Source organism: Chiloscyllium plagiosum, unplaced genomic scaffold (assembly GCF_037043375.1).
Source record: "Chiloscyllium plagiosum isolate Xiang-an unplaced genomic scaffold, Cpla_swu_hap1 HiC_scaffold_11, whole genome shotgun sequence".
In the NCBI taxonomy this organism is placed as follows: Eukaryota; Metazoa; Chordata; class Chondrichthyes; order Orectolobiformes; family Hemiscylliidae; genus Chiloscyllium; species Chiloscyllium plagiosum.
Window position 1 is genome coordinate 23,568,158 of NW_028270149.1, and position 24,220 is coordinate 23,592,377.

The 24,220-nt window shown below is 44.0% G+C and overlaps 1 protein-coding gene across 3 annotated transcripts in view; it reads left to right on the forward strand.

The window, feature by feature from the left end:
- col4a5 (collagen, type IV, alpha 5 (Alport syndrome)) overlaps positions 1-24,220 on the forward strand; it is a 259,440-nt gene that overhangs the window by 130,890 nt on the left and 104,330 nt on the right. For all 3 annotated transcript variants that reach the window (XM_087991900.1, XM_043705036.2, XM_087991901.1), the window contains 7 exons: positions 377-541; positions 3,145-3,237; positions 4,704-4,793; positions 16,540-16,610; positions 16,984-17,175; positions 22,297-22,465; positions 24,062-24,154. In XM_087991900.1, the coding sequence (XP_087848026.1) occupies positions 377-541; positions 3,145-3,237; positions 4,704-4,793; positions 16,540-16,610; positions 16,984-17,175; positions 22,297-22,465; positions 24,062-24,154 (873 nt within the window). The remainder of the gene's footprint in view (positions 1-376; positions 542-3,144; positions 3,238-4,703; positions 4,794-16,539; positions 16,611-16,983; positions 17,176-22,296; positions 22,466-24,061; positions 24,155-24,220) is intronic.

The window sequence follows — 24,220 nt, forward strand, 5'->3', positions numbered from 1 at the left end:
ACTTGCTGTTCTGAATGCAGATTGGCATCAGTACAACAATAGGAGTAAGAGTAGATCATTCAGCTCCTTCAGTCTGCTCTGCCATCCATTTAGATCAGTGCTAATTGGTACTAACTCCATTTTCTCAACTTTACGCTTCTTGATAGCATGACCTGAAGATGGCTCCCTTAGCGTAAACTCTATAGTCACTACCATAGGATAAGAGATCAGCATTTAAGACTGAAAAGAGGACAAATTCCTTCACACAGTTTACAGTTTTATACCCCAAAAGGCTCTCGATATTTAGTGGCTGAACATATTCAAGATGGAGATCAAAAGATTTTTTTGACACTGTGAAAATTAAACCTGTTTTTTTTCCTCTCATCATTTATACCAGGTCAGCCCAGTATAGGATCACCAGGCACCCCGGGTTTCCCAGGTGAAAGAGGTCAGAAAGGGGAAGAAGGCGTTCCTGGATTTGCACTGCCCGGTCCACAAGGAGCAATTGGTCGTCCAGGTCCCAGTGGTCCTCCAGGCCCTCCTGGTCTACCAGGGCATTTAGGTAAATTTACATACATCGTTATTATTAGTCACACATGGGCTAAAATAAGTAATTATATACATTCCACACCAGATCCACATAAAGAAATATTTCCTCTGGAGAAGACAACAGTTGTATTTTCAGATAGTCAATATTCAGGGCATCCTGTTGGCACTCACAATCAGTTATATTCTACATTCACTGCTCAATTTCAAAACAAGAGATTATTTTGCATAAAATGACCAATTTGTGGATGATGTTGACTGTTCAAAGACGCTCTCCTCTTTAAATAATCCCATGTGATTATTTATGTCAGCTTAAACAGGCAGCTGGAGCTTAAGTTTAGCATAATTTCTAACTCTTGACAGGGCAACACCCTTCATTCTTGCACTAAAGCATCAGTTTAGATTTGGTGAAAGTGAGGACTGCAGATGCTAGAGATCACAGTCGAGAGTGTGGTGCTGGAAAAGCATAGCAGGTCACGCAGCATCTGAGGAGCAGGAGAATCGACATTTCGGGCATAAGCCCTTCATCAGGAAAGAGGCTTATGGGTCGGGGCTGGGAGATAAATGGGATGGAGGTAGCTGGGAAAGCAATAGATGGATGAAGGTGAGGGAGAAGGTGATACGTCAGAGGGGGAGTGATGGACAGGTCAGGAGGACGGTGCCTAGTTGGAGGCTTGGGATTGGGATAATGTATGGGGAGGGGAAATGAGGAAGCTGTTGCAATCCACAATAATCCTGTGTGGTTGCAGGGTCCCAAGGCGGAATATGAGATGTTCCTTCTCCAGGCGTCGAGTGGTAACGGTTTGGCGGCGGAGGAGGCCCAGGACCTGCATGTTCTTAACGGAGTGAGAGAGGGTGTTGAAGTGTTCAGCGGTGGGATTGGTGGGTGCGGGAGTCCCAGACATGTACTCTGAAACGATCCGCAAGAAAGCGTCCTCTCTCCCCAATGTAGAGGAGACTATACTGGGTGCACCGGATGCAGTAGATGATATTGGTAGAGGTGCAGATGAATTTCTCATGATGTGGAAGGATCCCTTGGGGCCTTGGACTGAGGTGAGGGAAGTGGTGTGGGCACCGGTTAGTCAGTTTAGATGTGTCTCATGGTGAGACTTGAAGACAGTTCTTTCTGGCAAGGGGGTGATAATGCTGCCAGCTAATGGATGATGTTTTGATAAACAAAGGAGTCCAAGGTTATGGAGCGCAGATAGGAAAATGGTGTTGAGACAACAACCAGATCAACTACTGTATCATTACTGTGTGGAGTTTGCACGTTCTCCCCGTGTCTGCGTGGGTTTCCTCCGGGTTCTCCGGTTTCCTCCCACAGTCCAAAGATGTGCAGGTCAGGTGAATTGGCCATGCTAAATTGCCTGTAGTGTTAGGTAAGGGGTAAATGTAGGGGTATGGGTGGGTTGCGCTTTGGCGGGGCGGTGTGGACTTGTTGGGCCGAAGGGCCTGTTTCCACACTGTAATGTAATGTAATGTAAATGTAATGTAATGTAATCTATTGAAGGCAGAGCAGGCGAGAAGGGCCAAATAGCCCTCTCCTGCTCCTAAGTCCTGTGTTCTTATGTTGACATGTTTTATGTGTAAAATTACAATGGAAGAAACCTGATGAAAGTTCCATCTTGTAATAATATCCCATTGATTGCTGATCATGAATCTTCATCAGGAAAAATATGACACTTCTTTTTGAGAAGGATGAATGATTTAATATGCCAAGAAACATTGAAGGCAACTAACATCTTTGCCTTCAATGAAGTACAATAGTTTTGACTAAAGGAAAGGAACATCAGATCTATTACCTGCTGCACGAAACATCTAACCAGACTTGAAAGAGGTCTCTAAACAAGAAATGCAGCCAGCAATAAAACAGTGTGAAACTTCAGAAAGTTGTGTGGGGCAAGTTGCAAATTTTCCTGTAACTTATGGTAGAGCTACCAAGGTCACTGTGATTTAAACCTCTTCCAGTCCTTAAATAACTGTGTGAGCATTTCGCTCTATTCCCTTCTCCCCTTATGTTATCCAGCTTCCCCTTACATGTATCAACAGTATTCACTTCAATCAGTTCCTGCAGTAGCAAGTTCCACATCAGTTCCCAAATTGATTCTTCAGTGGTGATCTTCGATTAATTGCCACTGGGTTTTCTCTCCTTTACAGTTGCAAACACCTGTCAAATTTTTCCAAATTTTCAATGACACTATTTTGTAATTCATCATGTTTTAACAACCCAGCCTGTCCTTAGACAAAAATAGACATTGCTGGAAAAACTCAGCAAGACTGACAGCATCCGTGAAGAGAAATCAGAGTTAACGTTTTGGGTCAAATGACCCTACCTCCCAACTCAGCCTGTTCTTGACTGTTATTACATATCTGTATTATTCTTGCAAATCATATTTTTAACCCTTCTCTAGAGCCTCTGTGCGATTTTTATAATATTATAATTGGTGATTGAAAGCCAATTTACACATTTTACCAGACAGTTCCTTACAACGCAACTTGTAAGATACAGTTCATATCCTAAAATGAGTTACATAGGTTTGGCTGTCAAATCTATGAAATGTCTGCTTCATGAATTTTCAGTGCAACAGTAGTTTCAAATTAATCCTTTAATTTATTTAGGTCCAGGCATTGGGTTGCAATGTCAGCCAGGGCAGCCAGGACCACCAGGTTTACCAGGAGCACCTGGCTTTGCAGGAGAGAGAGGACTGAAAGGTAAGACTTTCCTATGCACATGTTGCATTGTTCTGATCAGTCAGCTTCTACCATAGAAAGACTGTATTTACCACATCAGGTCACACCAATCTATAGTTGGACACTATGCAGTAAAAGTAAAATGCAGTTTACAAACAGGCGTACCCAAGCATTGCCCAATTGCTATATTTCTAGAACTTGTGAACATTGGTGATTATGTCCCTTGATTGTGATCCACCTGTAGGAGTAATATCAAGCTACTGTTGTTTTTACTGTGTTAGAAATGCATGGATAATATTTATTGTATTTTGTGTGTTCCTGGGATGCAGGTGTCATTGGCTAGGCTAGACTTTTTGTCCATCTCATATTGCCCAGTGGGCTAGTAAGAGTCAACTATTTTGTTGTGGGTCAGGAGTCACATGTCAGCCAGACCAGGTAAGGACAACAGATTTCCTTCCTCGAAGGACATTAGTGAATTACCGGGTATTTTACAGACAACTAGCAGCAATTACATGTTTGCCCTTGGTCTGGCTGTTTACCGAATTCAGATTTCACCATCTGTTACAGTCATATTCCATGGTGGGATTCAAACCCATGTTCCAGAACATTGGCATTGGTTTCTAGATTACTAATCCAGTGACATTGCTACAATGCTGCCACTTCCTTGGGCTTGGAAACCAACAATGTTGGCCAGTACAGGGATTGCATTGCGACCTTGACATTATTAGCATGTTTTACCATACTGCATTATGGCCAGCAGCTCTAAGCAGTTCCTCATGATTGGAGCTGTGATTGTCCATTCCATAATGGGAATTATTTTTGTTTGCTTTGGATTAGCACAATCTACAATTGGTTAAATATTATGTCACTGTGTATTCACTGATGATTCAGGAAAGTAATCACAACTTGTACATGGTATAAATTAAGTATTTTATTTCTTTCATTGAATTTGCTGCCACCTTTATCAAATGAAGGGCCTATTTGTTAATAATATGTGCATCTATCAATAAAGTTCATTGTTCAAAAATCATACAGATATGAAGGAAGAGGGATCAGAATCTGAAACATTAAAACAATGATATGCTTAAGCTGAGTGTCTTGAACTCATGGTTTGTATAGGTTTTGCCAGCAGGACTATTTAGCAAATCAGTACTATTGCCCTTTAATAGTGTGCAACATGTTCCTTTTGAAATCATTTTAATATGCCACCTCAAATTGATCACGCCATCAGTAACTAAATATGTTTCATCCAGTAGTTCAAAATGTATCGCTACATGTAACCCAAGTGTCATGAATAGAGAATCTCTAATCCAACTGCATGGTGTTCCTCATAGTTAAAAAGAACAATGTATGAAAATTTCACACACTTAACCATTTCATTTACTTCAGAGAATTATCTATGATGTGATAGAAGATTTTAGAGATCCAGAGGTTTCAATAGCTTTTACACATTATTAACACTCTCTTTTCCCCCTTTGACTTGATAGGGGATAAGGGAGACACATGCTTTAACTGTTTTGGTACTGGCAATGGAGCTACTGGTCTACCAGGACCTCCAGGACCACATGGACTTCCAGGTACGACATCAGAGCAACGAGGAACTTGTGTATTAGAATATTCTTGGTTTTGTTGTGCTGCTAAAGTAAGGAAATCATCCAAGATGGAGGACGGGAAAAATTTCTGGCTGTAAGAGCTGCTCCTTTTTTTGGGGTATTTTAGGTGTTGGAGGTGATTTCCCCGAATTCCAGGAACAGCAATTACTGTTTTATATGCTGTTATATTGTTTTGGAACTTTGGAAAAAAAAAGTCAAAACAACAGCAGTTTAAAAGGGAGAAGAGTATACAAAGGAAGCACATGGTGAGGACAGTGCAGGAGAGAGAGAGAGAGAAAATCTGCACAGTTACCGCCTTTGCTGTTTGAATTTGTGTATCGCTGGATATCGGAGTGCATCTGGGAAAATTAACAAACAGTGAAATTCACAACTAATCTTGGAGGGACTGTTGGGCGAAATTCACAGCACAGAATCCAATAAGTTAATTGTTGTTTTAAGTCTGTCCAATAGAAAGGCTGCAATAGTGAGTACAGTGGGTTCTTTCTTGATTATATGTTTTTGGAGATAAGTCTCTTGATTAAACTTAAAATATAAGCCATAGCTATTAATTTAACCTGGTGCAGAGTTTTGTAGAGGAATAAGACGGTGTTATTTTCTGGGTCTGTAGATTGTGAAGGAGCAAAAATGGCCTTTGCAGTGATATGTACTTCTTGTCAGAGGTGGGAGTTTAAAGAAAGTTTAAGGGTTACTACAGATTATATCTGCCATAAATGCTGTTGGATGCAAATCTTATCAGATCGAGTGGATCGGTTGGAGAGACAAATAGAAGCAATGAGGAATTTGCAACAGCTACAGTATGTGATGGATGGCAGTTATAGAAAGGGGGGAATGTCTCAGATACAGTCACATAGATGGGTTAACTCCAGGAAGGGTAAGAGAGGTAGGCAGCTAGAGCAGGAGTCTTTTGTGGATATACCCATTTCAAACAGGTATGCTGTTTTGGAAAATGTAGGGGGTGATGGATTCTCAGGGGAACGTAGCACAAACAGCCAAGTTTCTGGTATTGAGACTGGCTCTAATGCAACGTGGGGTACGTCAGCTTCCAAGAGATCAATTGTGTTCGGGGATTCTGTAGTCCGAGGTACAGACAGACGTTTCTGTGGCCAGCAGAGAAAAAGCAGAATGGTGTGTTGTTTCCCTGATGCCAGGATCAAGGATGTCTCAGAGAGGGTGCAGAATGTTCTCACGGGGGAGAGGGGCCAGCAGGAGGTCATTGTCCACATTGGAACCAACGACATTGGAAGCGAAAAGGTTGAGACTCTGAAGGGAGATTACAGAGAGTTAGGTAGAATTTTAAAAAGGAGGTCCTCAAGGGTAGTAATATCTGGATTATTCCCAGTGCTACGAGCTAGTAAGGGCAGGAATAGGAGGATAGAGCAGATGAATGTATGGCTGAGGAGCTGGTGTATAGGAGAAGGATTCACATTTTTGGATCATTGGAATCTCTTTTGGGGTAGAAGTGACCTGTACAAGAAGGATGGATTGCACCTAAATTGGAAGGGGACTAATATACTGGCAGGGAAATTTGCTAGAAATGCTTGGGAGGATTTAAACTAGTAAGGTGGTGGGGTGGGACCCAGGGAGATAGTGAGGAAAGAGATCGATCTGAGACGGGTACAGCTGAGAACAGAAGTGAGTCAAACAGTCAGGGAAGACAGGGACAAGGTAGGACTAATAAATTAAACTGCATTTATTTCAATGCAAGGGGCCTAACAGGGAAGGCAGATGAACTCAGGGCATGGTTAGGAACATGGGACTGGATATCATAGCAATTACGGAAACATGGCTCAGGGATGGGCAGGACTGGCAGCTGAATGTTCCAGAATACAAATGCTACAGGAAGGATAGAAAGGGAGGCAAAAGAGGAGGGGGAGTGGCATTTTTGATAAGGGATGGCATTACAGCTGTGCTAAGGGAGGATATTCCTGGAAATACATCCAGGGAAGTTATTTGGGTGGAACTGAGAAATAAGAAAGAGATGATCACCTTATAGGGATTGTATTATAGAACCCCTAATAGTCAGAGGGAAATTGAGAAACAAACTTGTAAGGAGATCTCTGCCTTCTGTAAGAATAATAGGGTAGTTATGGTAGGGGATTTTAACTTTCCAAACACCAACTGGGACTGCCATAATGTTAAAGATTTAGGTGGAGAGGAATTTCTTAAGTGTGTACAGGACACTTTTCTGATTCAGTATGTGGATGTACCTACTAGAGAAGGTGCAAAACTTGACCTACTCTTGGGAAATAAGGCAGGGCAGGTGACTGAGGTGTCAGTGGGGGAGCACTTTGGGGCCAGTGACCATAATTCTATTCGTTTTAAAATAGTGATGGAAAAGGATTGACCAGATCTAAAAGTTGAAGTTCGAAATTGGAGAAAGGCCAATTTTGATGGTATTAGGCAAGAACAGCTTGTCATGGAGCCCACAAGGGAGCAGGCTATTCTGGACCTAGTGCTATGTAATGAACCAGACTTTATAAAAAATCTTAAAGGAAGGGAACACTTAGAAAGCAGCGATCATAATATGGAAGAGTTCAGTCTGCAGTTTGAAAGAGAGAAGGCAAATTCGGATGTAATGGTGTTACAGTTAAATAAAGGTAATTATGAGGGCATGAGAGAGGAACTGACGAAAATAGACTGGAAGCAGAGCCTAGCAGGGAAGACAGTAGAGCAAAAATGGCAGGAGTTTGTGGGTAAAATTGAGGACACTGTACAGAGGTTCCCAAGAAGAGAAAGACTATCCGGGGAGGGATTAGACAGCCATGGCTGACAAAGGAAGTCAGGAAATCTATCAAAGAAAAAGAGAGAGCCTATAAAGGGGCCAAGAGCACTGGGAAATCAGAAGATTGGGAAGGCTACAAAAACAAATAGAGGATTGGTGTTTGGAAAGTTAAAATCCCCTACCATAACCACCCTATTATTCTTACAGAAGGCAGAAATCTCCTTACAAGTTTGTTTCTCAATTTCCCTCTGACTATTGGGGAGTCTATAATACAATCCCAATAAGTGAGGTTGGAGCGCAGAGCTGGTCGGGAAGGTAAGCGATTGATATTTGAGTGGGTGTGTTCTAGTCCCCAGGCCCTACACAGTAGGGCCTCCCTCCCATCCTCCTCCTCTAACCTAACTTTAAAGTTCACAGGTAAGCTACTCAGTGTTCTTGCTTTGGAGACGAGGTGTAGAGTAATGGCAGCGCAGGCAGTGGAATGTTCCTCCTGCCGGATGTTTGTGGTAGGGGTGACCACCGATACTCCTGCCGACTTCATCTGCAGGAAATGCAGTCAGATCCTGCTCCTCACAGAACGAGTTAGGGAACTGGAACTGGAGTTGAATGAACTGAGGATTATTCGAGAGGCTGAGAAGGTGATAGACAGAAGCTACAGGGACATAGTTACGCCAGAGAACAGAGGTAGCTGGGAACAGTTAGAGGTGGGAAGGGGAGGAAGCAGGCAGTGCAGGGATCCCCTGTGGTCATTCCTCTAAATAATAAGTATACCGCTTTGGATACTGGTGGGGGGGACAGCCTAGCAGGGGTAAGCTGCAGTGACCGGGTCTGTGGCGTGAGGTCTGGCTCTGAGACTCAGAAGGGAAAGGGGGAGAGGAGGAGAGCGCTAGTTATAGGAGACTCTATAGTTAGAGGGACAGACAGGCATTTCTGTGGACATGGGCGAGACTCTCGGATGGTTTGTTGCCTCCCAGGTGCCAGGGTCCGAGACGTCTCGGACCGTGTCTTCAGAATCCTTAAGGGGGAGGGTGTGCAGCCAGAAGTCGTGGTGCACGTTGGCACCAACAACATAGGTAGGAAGAGGGGTGGGGAGGTCATTCAAGAGCTCAGGGAGTTAGGCTGGAAGCTAAAAGCTAGGACAGACAGAGTCGTCATCTCTGGGTTGTTGCCGGTGCCACGTGACAGTGAGGCAAGGAATAGGGAGAGAGTGCAGATGAACACGTGACTGCAAGGATGGTGTAGGAGGGAGGGCTTCAGGTATTTGGACAATTGGACTGCATTCTGGGGAAGGTGGGACCTGTACAAGCAGGACGGGTTGCACCTGAACCAGAAGGGCTCCAATATCCTGGGGGGTAGGTTTGCTAGCAATCTTCGGGGCGGTTTAAACTAATTTGGCAGGGGGGTGGGATCTGGACTTGTAGTCCAGCAAGTAGGCTAGCTGTTTGTCAGGATGTCCAAGAATGTAGGGAGGCTGTGAAGAAGGTAGCACTGACAGGGAATACTTGCGGACACAGAGATGGGTTCAAGTGCGTATACTTCAACGCAAGGAGTATCAGAAATAAGGTGGGTGAACTTAAGGCACGGATCGGTACCTGGGACTACGATGTTGTGGCCATCACGGAAACGTGGATAGAAGAGGGACAGGAATGGTTGTTGGAGGTTCCTGGTTACAGATGTTTCAGTAGGATTAGGGAGGGTGGTAAAAAAGGAGGGAGGGGGTGGCGTTGCTAATTAGAAATGGTATAACGGCTGCAGAAAGGCAGTTCGAGGGGGATCTGCCTTTAGAGGTAGTATGGGCTGAAGTCAGAAATAGGAAAGGTGCAGTCACCTTGTTGGGTGTTTACTATAGGCCCCCCAATAGCAGCAGAGATGTGGAGAAACAGATTGGGAAACAGATTTTGGAAAGGTGCAGAAGCCACAGGGTAGTAGTCATGGGCGATTTCAATTTCCCAAATATTGATTGGAAGCTCTTTAGATCAAGTAGATTGGATGGGGCGGTGTTTGTGCAGTGTGTCCAGGAAGCTTTTCTAACTCAGTATGTAGATTGTCCGACCAGAGGGGAGGCCATTTTGGATTTGGTACTCGGTAATGAACCGGGACAAGTGATGGGCTTGTTAGTGGGTGAACATTTTGGTGATGGTGACCACAATTCTGTGACTTTCACCTTGGTTATGGAAAGAGATAGGTGCGTGCAACAGAGTAGGTTTTACAATTGGGGGAAGGGTAATTACGATGCTGTAAGACAGGATCTGAGGAGCATAAGTTGGGAGCATAGGCTGTCAGGGAAGGATGTCGTGGAAATGTGGAACTTTTTCAAGGAACAGATAGGACGTGTCCTTGATATGTATGTACCTGTCAGGCAGGAAAGAAATGGTCGTGTGAGGGAACCTTGGTTGACGAGGGAAGTTGAATGTCTTGTAAAGAGGAAGAAGGAGGCTTACATAAGGTTGAGGAAACAGGGTTCAGACAGAGCAGTGGAGGGATACAGGACAGCCAGAAGGGACCTGAAGAAAGGGATTAGGAGAGCTAAGAGAGGGCATGAAAAATCTTTGGCGGACAGGATCAAGGATAACCCAAAGGCATTTTATGCGTATGTGAGAAACATGAGAATGACGAGAACGAGGGTAGGTCCAATCAAGGACAGTAGTGGGAGACTGTGTATTGAGTCGGAAGAGATAGAAGAGGTCTTGAATGAGTACTTCTCTTCAGTATTTACGAATGAGAGGGACCGTATTGTTGACGAGGAGAGTGTGAAACGGACTGGTAAGCTAGAGGAGATACTTGTTATGAAGGAAGATGTGTTGGACATTTTGAACAACTTGAGGATAGACAAGTCTCCCGGGCCTGATGGGATATATCCTAGGATTATGTGGGAAGCAAGAGAGGAAATTGCAGTACCGTTGGCAATGATCTTTTCATCTTCACTGTCAACGGGGGTGGCACCAGGGGACTGGAGAGTGGTGAATGTTGTGCCCCTGTTCAAAAAAGGGAATAGGGATAACCCCGGGAATTACAGGCCAGTTAGTCTTACTTCGGTGGTAGGTAAAGTAATGGAAAGGGTACTGAGGGATAGGATTTATGAGTATCTGGAAAGACACTGCTTGATTAGGGACAGCCAGCATGGATTTGTGAAGGGTAGGTCTTGCCTTACAAGTCTGATTGAATTCTTTGAGGAGGTGACCAAGCATGTGGATGAGGGTAGAGCAGTGGATGTAGTATACATGGATTTTAGTAAGGCATTTGATAAGGTTCCCCATGGTAGGCTTATGCGGAAAGTCAGGAGGCATGGGATAGAGGGAAATTTGGCCAATTGGATAGAAAACTGGCTAACCGGTCGAAGTCAGAGAATAGTGGTAGATGGTAAATATTCAGCCTGGAGCCCAGTTACAAGTGGAGGTCCGCAGGGATCAGTTCTGGGTCCTCTGCTGTTCGTAATTTTTATTAATGACTTGGATGAGGGAGTCGAAGGGTGGGTCAGTAAATTTGCAGATGATACGAAGATTGGTGGAGTTGTGGATAGTGAGGAGGGCTGTTGTTGGCTGCAAAGGGACTTAGATATGATGCAGAGCTGGGCTGAGGAGTGGCAGATGGAGTTCAACCCTGCCAAGTGTGAGGTTGTCCATTTTGGAAAGACAAATAAGAATGCGGAATACAGGGTTAACGGTAGGGTTCTTAGTGAGGTGGAGGAACAGAGGGATCTTGGGGTCTATGTTCATAGATCTTTGAAAGTTGCCACTCAGGTGGATAGAGCTTGTAAGAAGGCCTATGGTGTATTAGCGTTCATTAGCAGAGGGATTGAATTCAAGAGTCGTGAAGTGATGTTGCAGCTGTACAGGACTTTGGTTAGGCTACATTTGGAGTACTGTGTGCAGTTCTGGTCGCCTCACTTTAGGAAAGATGTGGAAGCTTTGGAGAGGGTGCAGAGAAGATTTACCAGGATGTTGCCTGGAATGGAGAATAGGTCGTACGAGGATAGGTTGAGAGTGCTCGGCCTTTTCTCGTTGGAACGGCGAAGGATGAGGGGTGACTTGATAGAGGTTTATAAGATGATCAGAGGAATAGATAGAGTAGACAGTCAGAAACTTTTTCCCTGGGTACAACAGAGTGTTACAAGGGGACATAAATTTAAGGTGAAGGGTGGAAGGTATAGGGGAGATGTCAGGGGTGGGTTCTTTACCCAGAGAGTGGTGGGGGCATGGAATGCGCTGCCTGTGGGAGTGGTAGAGTCAGAATCTTTGGTGACCTTTAAGCGGCAATTGGATAGGTACATGGATAGGTGCTTAAGCTAAGACAAATGTTCGGCACAATGTCTAGGGACGAAGGGCCTGTTCTGTGCTGTTCTATGTTCTATAACAAAGAGAGAAATAAGGAAGGAGAGGATCAAATATGAAGGTAGGCTAGCCAGTAATATTAGAAATGATAGTAAAAGTTTATTTCAATACATAAGAAACAAACGGCAGGCAAGAGTAGAACATTGGGCCACTTCAAACTGATGCTGGAAGCCTAGTGATAGGAGATAAGGAAATAGCAGGAGAACTTAATAAGTACTTTGCGTCAGACTTCACAGTGGAAGACATGAGTAATATCCCAACAATTAAAGGGAGTCAGGGGGCTGAGTTGAGTATGGTTGCCATTACAAAAGAGAAAGTGCTAGAAAAGCTAAAAGGTCTTAAAATTGATAAATCTCCTGGCCCTGATGGGTTACATCCTAGAGTTCTGAGGGAGGTGGCTGAGGAAATAGCGGAGGCGTTGGTTGAGATCTTTCAAAAGTCACTGGAGTCACGGAAAGTCCCGGATGATTGGAAGATCACTGTTGTAACCCCCTTGTTCAAGAAAGGATCAAGGCAAAAGATGGAAAATTATAGGCCAATTAGCCTAACCTCGGTTGTTGGTAAAATTCTAGAATCCATCATTAAGGATGAGGTTTCTAAATTCTTGGAAGAGCAGGGTCGGATTAGAACAAGTCAATATGGATTTAGTAAGGGGACGTCGTGCCTGATAAACCTGTTGGAGTTCTTTGAAGAGGTGATAAGTAGGTTAGACCGAGGAAACCCAGTGGATGTGGTCTACCTAGACTTCCAAAAGGCCTTTGATAAGGTGCCACACGGGAGGCTGCTGAGCAAGGTGAGGGCCCATGGTGTTCGAGGTGAGCTACTGGTATGGATTGAGGATTGGCTGTCTGACAGAAGGCAGAGAGTTGGGATAAAAGGTTCTTTTTCGGAATGGCAGCCGGTGACAAGCGGTGTCCGCAGGGTTCAGTGTTGGGGCCGCAGCTGTTCACATTATATATTAATGATCTGGATGAAGGGACTGGGGGCATTCTAGCAAAGTTTGCCGATGATACAAAGTTAGGTGGGCAGGCAGGTAGTACTGAGGAAGTGGGGAGGCTGCAGAAGGATCGAGACAGTTTGGAGGAGTGGTCCAGGAAATGGTTGATGGAATTCAATGTGAGCAAATGCAAGGTCTTGCACTTTGGGAAAAAGAATAGAAGCATGGATTACTTTCTAAACGGTGAGAAAATTCGTAAAGCCAAAGTACAGAGGGATCTGGGACTACTAGTTGAGGATTCTCTAAAGGTAAACATGCAGGTTGAGTCCGTGATTAAGAAAGCGAATGCAATGTTGTCAATTATCTCAAGAGAGTTGGAATATAAAAGCACTGTTGTGCTACTGAGACTTTATAAAGCTCTGGTTCGGCCCCATTTGGAGTACTGTGTCCCGTTTTGGTCCCCACACCTCAGGAAGGACATACTGGCACTGGAGCGTGTCCAGCGGAGATTCACACGGATGATCCCTGGAATGGTAGGTCTAACATATGAGGAACGGCTGAGGATCCTGGGATTGTATTCATTGGAGTTTAGAAGATTAAGGGGAGATCTAATAGAAACTTACAAGACAATACATGGCTTGGAGAGGGTGGACACTAGAAAATTGTTTCCGTTAGGCGAGGAGACTAGGACCCGTGGACACAGCCTTAGAATTAGAGGGGGTAAATTCAGAACAGAAATGCGGAGACATTTCTTCAGCCAGAGAGTGGTGGGGCTGTGGAATTCATTGCCACAGAGTGCAGTGGAGGCTGGGACGCTAAATGTCTTCAAGGTAGAAATTGATAAATTCTTGATATCACACGGAATTAAGGGCTATGGGGAGAATCCGGGTAAGTGGAGTTGAAATGCCCATCAGCCATGATTGAATGGCGGAGTGACTCTATTCTTACTTCCACTCCTATGTCTTATGGTCTTAACTTTCAAAAGCTGATTGGGGACAGATTTTCGCAGGTAAAGGGATGGTTGGAAAATGGGAAGCCTTCAGAAATGAGATAACAAGAATCCAGAGAAAGTATATTCCTGTCAGGGTGAAAGGGAAGGCTGGTAGCTATAGGGAATGCTGGATGACTAAAGAAATTGAGGGTTTGGTTAAGAAAAAGAAGGAAGCATATGTCAGGTATAGACAGGATAGAACGAGTGAATCCTTAGAAGAGTATAAAGAAAGTATGAGTATCCTTAAGAGGGAAATCAGGAGGGCAAAACGGGGACATGAGATAGCTTTGGCAAATAGAATTAAGGAGAATCCAAAGGGTTTTTACAAATATATTAAGGACAAAAGGGTAACTAGGGAGAGAATAGGGCCCCTCAAAGATCAGCAAGGCGGCCTTTGTATGGAGCCACAGAAAATCGGGGAGATACTAAATGAATATTCTGCATCAGTATTTACTGTGGAAAAGGATATGGAAGATATAGACTGTCGGGAAATAGATGGTGACATCTTGCAAAATGTCCAGATTACAGAGGAGGAAGTGCTGGATGTCTTGAAACAGTTAAAGGTGGATAAATCCCCAGGACCTGATCAGGTGTACCCGAGAACTCTGTGGGAAGCTAGAGAAGTATTTGCTGGGCCTCTTGCTGAGATATTTGTATCATCGATAGTCACAGGTGAGGTGCCGGAAGACTGAAGGTTGGCAAACGTGGTGCCACTGTTTAAGAAAGGTGGTAAGGACAAGCCAGGGAACTATAGACCAGTGAGCCTGACCTCGGTGGTGGGCAAGTTGTTGGAAGGAATCCTGAGGGACAGGATGTACATGGATTTGGAAAGGCAAGGACTGATTCGGGGTAGTCAACATGGCTTTGTGCGTGGGAAATCATGTCCCACAAACTTGATTGAGTTTTTTGATGAAGTAACAAAGAAGATTGATGAGGGCAGAGCAGTAGATGTGATCTATATGGACTTCAGTAAGGCATTCGATAAGGGTCCCCATGGTAGACTGATTAGCAAGGTTAGATCTCATGGAATACAGGGAGAACCATCCATTTGGATACAGAACTGGCTCAAAGGTAGAAGACAGAGGGTGGTAGTGGAGGGTTGTTTTTCAGAGTGGAGGCCTATGACCAGTGGAGTGCAACAAGGATCGGTGCTGGGCCCTCTACTTTTTGTCATTTATATAAATGATTTGGATGCGAGCATAAGAGGTACAGTTAGTAAGTTTGCAGATGACACCAAAATTGGAGGTGTAGTGGACAGCGAAGAGGGTTACCTCAGATTACAACAGGATCTTGACCAGATGGGCCAATGGGCTGAGAAGTGGCAGATGGAGTTTAATTCAGATAAATGCGAGGTGCTGCATTTTGAGAAAGTAAATCTTAGCAGGACTTATACACTTAATGGTAAGGTCCTAGGGAGTGTTGCTGAACAAAGAGACCTTGGAGTGCAGGTTCATAGCTACTTAAAAGTAGAGTCGCAGGTAGATAGGATAGTGAAGAAGGCGTTTGGTATGCTTTCCTTTATTGGTCAGAGTATTGAGTACAGGAGTTGGAAGGTCATGTTGCAGCTGAACAGTACATTGGTTAGGCCACTGTTGGAATATTGCGTGCAATTCTGGTCTCCTTCCTATCGGAAAGATGTTGTGAAACATGAAAGGGTTCAGAAAAGATTTACAAGGATGTTGCCAGGGTTGGAGGATCTGAGCTAAAGGGAGAGGCTGAACAGGCTGGGGCTGTTTTCCCTGGAGCGTCGGAGGCTGAGGGATGACCTTATAGAGGTTTACAAAATTATGAGGGGCATGGATAGGATAAAGGCAAAGTCTTTTCCCTGGGGTTGGGGAGTCTAGAACTAGAGGGCACAGGTTTAGGGTGAGAGGGGAAAGATATAAAAGAGACCTATGGGGCAACCTTTTCATGCAGAGGGTGGTCCGTGTATGGAATGAGCTGCCAGAGGATGTGGTGGAGGCTGGTACAATTGCAACATTTAAGAGGCATTTGGATTGGTATATGAATAGGAAGGGTTTGGAGGGATACATGCCGAGTGCTGGCAGGTGGGACTAGATTGGGTTGGGATATCTGGTCGGCACGGATGGGTTGGACCAAAGGGTCTGTTTCCGTGCTGTACATCTCTATGACTCTATAAGTTTTTTATTGACGGATTTTTCTGTGATTTCATCTTGCCACAGGGCTGCGTAACAGAGTGAGATCATGTGACATTGCATCACTTCCTCTGACGCACAGTTTGTCTCATTAGCATATTAGGCAAAAGTGAGAACTGCAAATGGTTGGAGATTAGAGTCGAGAGTGTGTTGTTGGTAAAGCACATCAAGGAATTCTTGATGAAGGGCTTTTGCCTGAAACATCGATTTTCCTGCTCGGATGCTGCCGGACCTGCTGTGCTTTTCCAGCAACACACTCTTGACTCATTAGCATATCACGCAGTCAGACTTAACCTTTTACACTAATCTTCCTGACTCCTTATCTCTCTGATTTTACACAAGGATAACTGCTATGGTAATCTCACTGCTCTAAGCAACAATTGGTGGCGATTTGGAATTTGAGCCCTTTGTGTAGACTCTCAGACTCTGCAGGGCAGAATGAGAAATGACAGGCGACTGCAGTTATACAATCTGGATCTCTCGATCAATGCATCGTCTCTCGTCTATCTGACTATTTCAACTGTTGTGTAGCTTTTGTGTAGAAACTAGTAGGTGTCTGCTTTTGGATTTCAGGTCAACCAGGATTGCCAGGAATGAAAGGAGATCGTGGGCTACCTGGTCCAATTGGAACTTTGGGACCGCCTGTAAGTGCTGGGGGAGGAGAAGATGTAGAATGGATCTTCATTGCCTATCATGGTAACACTAGATGTCCACTGGCTGACCTAATTGACAATATGGGCTCCAGGCTAGAGACCTATAGTCAAAGATCAATAAAGAGTGTTGTGGCCTCTAAAAATAAAAGGATTTGCACCTTTGTGCATTACTTATGTTCCCCTTCTCCCTTGCTTTCTTTGAATTTGATCTTGGATGCATGTTTTAAATTTCCTCAATTCAGTCATATACATTTTGAAAATCTAAGGCTTTGGTTAATAATCCTCTGGCCATTAAAGAGCATTTTCAGTTCTTAATGGAAGTATCTTACTTCACAGCCAGTCTTTCTGTCTTTCCCATTTCTAGGGTTTACCAGGCCCTCCTGGTTTTCCAGGAGCCCGTGGCCCAAAAGGTGACCGTGGAGACGGCTTTGGCTTTCCAGGCCCAAAAGGTGATCGAGGGAATCCTGGTTTCCCAGGATCCCCAGGACTTCCAGGATTAGATGGCACCCCAGGAAGAAACGGCCTGCCAGGTTCACCTGGTCCTAAAGGTGTACCTGTGAGTAATTATTCTGCTACTTCAGTACAGATTTCTTAAAGAAAGTGACTAACAATGATCTGCTATGTCAGGGGAGGATAATTGAGTATCTTTGACTGTTCTCCTACATGGTGGATATATATAAAGGTCTTGGTCAAGATCCATTAGAGAGCTGCAAAAATGATTCCCGGCTTATAGAAATTTAACTATTCAAAGAGATTTAGCGATTTTGGGCTATTTAGTTTACAAAAACATGAACTTACAGCCAACCTGGTAGAGGTGTAGAAAACTGCTAAAGGGCTTGATGCTATCCATTTTGGTAGATTATTCCAGGTTAATACTATTAGGGAAGGCATGAGTTTAAACAAGTTAAGAGTCGGAATATTTTGAATATTAAGCAGTTCTTTTCCCAAAGAGTAATGAGTCTCAGAAACATACCACAGTCTGGTGTCATGAGTTCAGTATGTCTTTGAAACAAAGCTGGAGCAGTTCTTGCATAATCCATGTCATCTCATGGAAAAAGTGGGAAAGCGAGTAGTGTAGATGACACAAAGGGTAGCGACTCATCAGGGGCCGAATGACATGGGTGATTTGTGGCAGAATAGTGTGATTAGTCCAATGAGGCTTATTTCAAAAAACATCACACCATCTTTTATGTATTTGCCAGCAATAAGGTGAGTTCCTCACGAGGTAGTGGTGAGTTGCCAACTAAGCGGCATTACAGCTTGCCTTATTAATGCCATAACTTGTCTCATTAATGTTTAGCTACTCAATGTGCCAAAGAAACCAGAGACTGAGAATTCTCCAGTTGGAAGTTAGAGTGGGTACTTGGCAATCAGCTTACTACTTGCTTCAAAGACTATGTTAGACACTGTACACCATGCTCCATCATAGATACCAGCCACAAGTACCCCGTGTTAACCAACATTGGCTTCCGACATGTGCCAGCCTCTAACAGCCTATATGGCACATTTCTGATCCACTTGCAGGCCACTTCTGCACTGCAAAGCGACATCTTGGGCAGTACCAGCAACTATCCTTGTAATATTGCAGGAAGGGTGCTGTGCTTAGGACATGCACCCAGTTCATGGGTTGGGCCACCTCCTGGCTGTTGGCATACGGTCACACATTCACTCTGAGCCTACCCGAATGCTCACAGCATCCCTGTATTGCATTGTTTTGTCTTGACTTTTTATGTTTCTCCCCATCAGCCAGATGCATAGGACTGCTGTATTGCCATGCATTATGATACAAACCAAGCCGGCAAGCGTGTCATAGTTGTCAGAGTCATCAGTCAAGTCAATAGAAATAGTCTTCGGCAAGTAGGTTCCCAAATAAGTCAAGGGCAGCCTCTGATAACAGTCCTGGGGTTCACTCAGTCAGTCAGAGACATGGAGATGTACAGCACAGAAACTGACCCTTCAGTCCAATTCATCCATGACAACCAGGTATCCCAACCCAATCTAGTCCCACCTGCCAGCACTTGGCCCATATCCCTGTAAAGCCTTCCTATTCATATGCCCATCCAGATGCATTTTAACTGTTGCAATTGTACCAATGTCTACCACTTCAGCTGGCAGCTCATTCCATACATTCAACACTCGCGGTGTGAAAAAGTTTCCCTTAGGTCCCTTTTATATCTTTCCCCTCTCACCCTAGTTCTGGACTCCCCCACCCCAGGAAAAAGACTTTGTCTATTTATCCTATCTATGCCCCTCATGATTTTTTAAACCTCTATAAAATCATGAGGGACATGGACAGGGTCAGCCGTTTGAGGTGGTCAGATTCAGGATACAGTTCTGATAACAGACGAGGAGCTATACGCCCTGCAGCCTATCACCTGACTTGACTCTGTCTTCCCTGATGGGGGGGGGGCAGAGAAGGGAGGGGGATGGTGTCAATTTCCATCTGGAATAAGAGAGAGGGTGGTACCATAGCAGATGAAAGTGGATGGCACAGATGTTAATTTTAGGAATTTGCCCTGAGAGAGTGAGTAGGGAGCACAGAGGACCTACAGGGTTAGTGTTATCAGGATTGAGATAGATGACAGCAGTTGTGGAAAGATATTTCAGACAGTAGTGAGTATGATAGAGCATGAGCCTGAAGAGGAGATGAGTGCGGTAGCAGAGATCGAGTGGGTGACAGGTATCAGAGAGGAGATGGTGGCACTCATTCTGGTGGCATTAGGAAGGTTGTTGACCTTCTTCCTAGGTTGCTGGACATTCCGCCAATTGGTTGACACAGTGACACGGTGGCTTAGTGGTTAGCACTGCTGCCTCACGGCGCCAGGGACTCAGGTTCAATTCCAGCCTCAGGCGACTGTCTGTGTGGAGCTTGCACATTCTCATTGTGTCTGCGTGGGTTTCCTTCGGGTGCTCTGGTTTCCTCCCACAATCCAAAGATGTGCAGGTTAGGTAAATTAGCCATGCTAAATTGCCCATGTGTTTAGAGATGCATAGGTTAGGTGCACTAGTCAGGGGTCAATGTAGGGTAATGAATTTGGGTGGGGTAATCTTCGGAGGGTTGGTATGGACTTGTTGGGCCGAAGGGCCTGTTTCCACACTGTTGGGATTCTAAGAAAAGTATTGACCTAGGAGGCAATTTGGGGTGACCTTAGCATGCTCTGATGTAATCTGCTGCTCCTTGGGAAATAGGAAATCCCACCTGTACACCACCTCATCCAGTAGGGCCCTGCCCACAAAGTGGGGTGATGAACTCTTCCTGTCTGGAGTAACTGTCAGGAATCCTGCAGGGAAGCTCTGGACTCACGGAGGTGTGCAACAGCCTTTTAAAGATAACACTAGTGCCAGAGGTGCTGTTCAATTCTAGAACATTGGGGCAGAAGTGAGTTGTTCCAAGAATGGTGTGCATTAGGATGGGGCTTGAATTGGATGAAAAGGATGCCATAGGTGCAGGGTAGGTAACTAATGGGATATATTTTATAAGAAAAGGTGGTAAAACTTGGCCTCACAACAAGAAACACTTCAAAACACCCAACACAAGTTGCATGTCGCCATAAAAACATAATATTCAGCCCATCAAGTCTATAGGGGAATACAGACAGATTAAATGAGGGGACAAAGACATTGCAAGTGGAATATAATGTGGAAAACTATGAGGGTGTGCACTTTGGCAAGAAAAATTAAAGAACTGAATGTTATTTGAATGGAAAAAGACTGTAGAAAGCTACAGCATAGAAGGATTTGGAGGTCTCCGTTGTATGAATCACAAAAAGCTAACATCAGTGTTCATCAGGTAATAGGGAAGTCAAATGGACTGTTGATCTTTGTTCTGGAAGGAAGGGAGTAGAAAAATAAGGAGGTTCTGCTAAAACTATACAGTGCAGTGGTCAGACTGCAGCTATAATGAGCCCTCTATTTAAGGAAATATATACAGGCATTGGAGGCAGTTCGGAGAAGTTTCACTCGATTGATCCAGGCATGGAGGGATTGTCATATGAGGTTGGGTATGCTGGGCCTGTAACCAATGGATTTTAGAGAATGAGAGGCACCCTTATTAAAAAATAGAATACTCATCAATTACTTGATAGGGTAGATGTGGAAAGGTTGTTTCCCTTAGCAAGAGAGTCGAGGTCATAGGGCATAAACATAGAGTAAGGGGTCACCCATTGAAGTCAGAGATGAGATGAAATTTCTTGTCTCAGAAGTTAGTGAATTGATGGAATTCTTTACCACAGAGATCCTTTTGAGGTTGGTTTAAGTTCAAGGCTGTGATTGACAGATTTTTAATTAGTAGGAGAATCAAGGGTTATGAGGTCAAGGCAGCAAAATCATGTTGGGGATGATCTCATCAGCCATGTTTTCAATGAATATAAAAGCAGATATGATTGGACAAAAAGCTTACTTCTTCTGCTCCAATGTCTTATGGTCTTAGTTTTGATGAACAGAGGTTTTCTTTTTACTTTATTGCCCATTGGGCATTTCCCTTTTTGCCATATTCCAGGTGAGTACAGGCTACAGAAGTGAAGTGTGCAGCGGAGGTTTAAGAGGTAAAGATGTATCTCTTCATGGTGCACGAGCCACCGTGATATGGATAGGCTTGGTGGGTCAGTTTGTGTTTTCCTGACCATCAATTTCCTGTGGTTGTGCTGGCTCAAACATTTGCTCCTCGAAAACTGCCTGAGGATTTGGATTTTCAGCACACTATTGCCATCAAGACATGTTTCCAAAACTCTTTTCTTCTTCACACATGGGATATGGGGATTGATGGCATCGTTAAGGAGGGAATTCCAGGAATTTGACCCAGCGACACTGAAGGATCAACAATATATTTTCAAGTCAGAATGGTGAATGGCCTGAACAGGAACTCACATGTGATGTTCCCATGTATCTGCTGCCCTTGTCCTTCCAGCTGGAAGAGTTTGTGGGATTGGGAGGTATTGTTGCAGGATCTCTGGTGAATTTCTGTAGTCTGTCTCATAGTTGGTGCGCATCGCTGCTACTGAAATGCTACTGAAAAGACAGCTATCTGGAGCTGGATGTCAGACTACTCTTACTATATCTAGAGACTTTCAAAGCTCTGTTCAACATCAGTAGAGGGTAAGAGAAACATTAATTGAGGGAAATAATCAACATACACTTGAAGGGTTTTGAGTTAAGTATCTTAGAAACTCTACAGTGTGGAAACAGGCCCTTCAGCCCAATAAGACCACACTGACCCTCTGAGGAGTATCCCACCCAAACCCATTCCCATGCTCTACTACTTTGCATTCACTTCTGACTAATGCACCTAACCTACAATCCCTGAACACTATAGGCAATTTAGCATGGCCTGCGCATCTTTGGACTGTGTGAGGAAACCAGAGCACCCAGAGGAAACCCAAGCAGACAAGGGGGGAATGTGCAAACTCCACACAGACAGTTGCCCGAGGCGGGAATCGAACCCAGGACCCTAGCGCTGTGAGGCAGCACTGAGCCACCGTGCTGCCCAAAATAGAGATAATCAGCATGCTTTTGTAATGGAGTGGATAATCCTTAATTTTAATCATTACTTGAAAGCTTTTGTGATTTGTATTCCAAATAAATGGATGTTCAGATTTTTGTTTTTGTGGAATGTGCTGACTGTGGAAGGTGGAATCTTCTACCTCCCCTCGGTATTAATAAGTACATGGAACTTTTTTAGGGTGGCTTGGCCTTCAAAGGAGCAATCGGACTCCCTGGAGATCCAGGCCCAATTGGATTTCCAGGAGAGAGAGGTCCCCCAGGCCCACCAGGATTTGGTCCACCAGGCTATCCAGGGGAGAAAGGTGCTCAGGGAGTATCAGGTCGCCCTGGAGCCCCTGGAGCTCCAGGTAAGTCAACAATATCTAATTAACTTCATTCTGCTATGTTAGACACATTCTCAATTACAAGATTAGGAAAATGAGCTCATAACTTAGAAATAGCTTGTGAGAAATCCATGATTATTTCCTTCTCAAGGTAGGTGCTTTAATAAAATGCTGCATTTACTAACATAAGAAAAAAGCAGTTTGAGAGGAATGGTTGTGTTAAATGGTTGTGATCTGTTAGCCTTCAGTTTGTCTCCCTGTGCCAAGTTGAGAAACTTATTAAAGGCAGTCAATTGTCCAACATCCTCTAGATGGGTGTTATATTGGGCACACAGCTCCTTCAGGCACAGGCCGTTATGAAGACATTCTTGTCCCTGACAGGATAGAGCCTGTACTTGCGAAAGGAACAAGATATTCTTGCTACAAGGTGATCTCAGAGGGAAAAGGAGGCTGTGATAAAGGTCTCACCATTCCCAGCTGCCCCTTGATATTTAGTCAACTGAATGGGAAGGTGGACAAAGGGAGGGAATTATTCAGGATTTACAAGCTTTAACTCAACATTTTATCAGCTTAAAGAAGGAATTGTTCCAGCACACAACAGGACCAATGAATGCTACACATGTGATCTAGTCACCATTAAAACTTGACACCAGCCTTGGGTGTTATGTCTGCTGTCTATTCTGATTGTGCTGTACTCAAACTATCACTTATTAATAAAACATTTTAAACCTTTGAATTAAACCAACAGTAACTCCTTAACTCTCTTTTGAGCAAAATCATGCAGTATTCAAATATTGATGCACCCCTTTCTCTGACTAATGTAACCAGTGTGTGTTGGGATCCAACTTATTTGGTATTGTTAGCCAAATTCATGAAATCATTATACAATAGCTTAAGACTACAATATATAGGAGCAGAATTAGGCCATTTAACCCATCCAGTCTGTTCCACCATCGGATCACAGCTGATATGTTTCTCAACCCCCATCTCCTGCCTTCTCCCTGTAACCTTTGACCCTCTTACAAATCAAGAACCGATCTATCTCTGTCTGAAGTATATAGAATGACTTGGCCTCCACAGCCCTCTGCAACAATGAGTTCCACAGATTCATTACCCTCTGGAAGGAGGCCATTTAATCCATCAAGTTTGCAGCAGTCCCGTATTCTTACCCTATATCTTTGAAATGTTTTCTCTTTCAATTAATTTTTCCAAATGCCTTTTTGAATCAAAATCCACCATGTTATCAGACATTGACTTCAAACACAAATCACTTACTGCATGATTGCTCATGTTTTTATTTTTGCCAAGCATCTTTAATTTGTTCCAACTTTCTAAAAACTTCACCTGAGATCACAGAGCTCATGTTGAGATAATTTGGACTATCATGACTATCATGATAGAGTAGTTAGCTCCATACTCCATTTTTGCCCAGACTCTGTAACTCCCTTATTGTCAAGTACCAATCAAAATTCCTTATTAAATTATGCATGGTGACAGTGTCCACCACCTTTTCAGCGATCATGAGTTGTTAGTGCTTTTTAGCCCATGCAGAGTTGTCTAATGTTCTATCGCACTTGGTGTTTGTGGGAACCATCATTAATCCTTTGCCATTCTGACCAGGTGCTAAAGGTGATTCTGGTCAAACAGTCTCTGAGCCTGGTCCAAGAGGTCCACCAGGGATACCAGGTGAACCTGGATTGGCTGGTCGCCCAGGTAAGATGCTTCAGCTGTCTGTACAACATGAAGAACTTTGTCCCTACTTGTGCATACTTTGCCAGG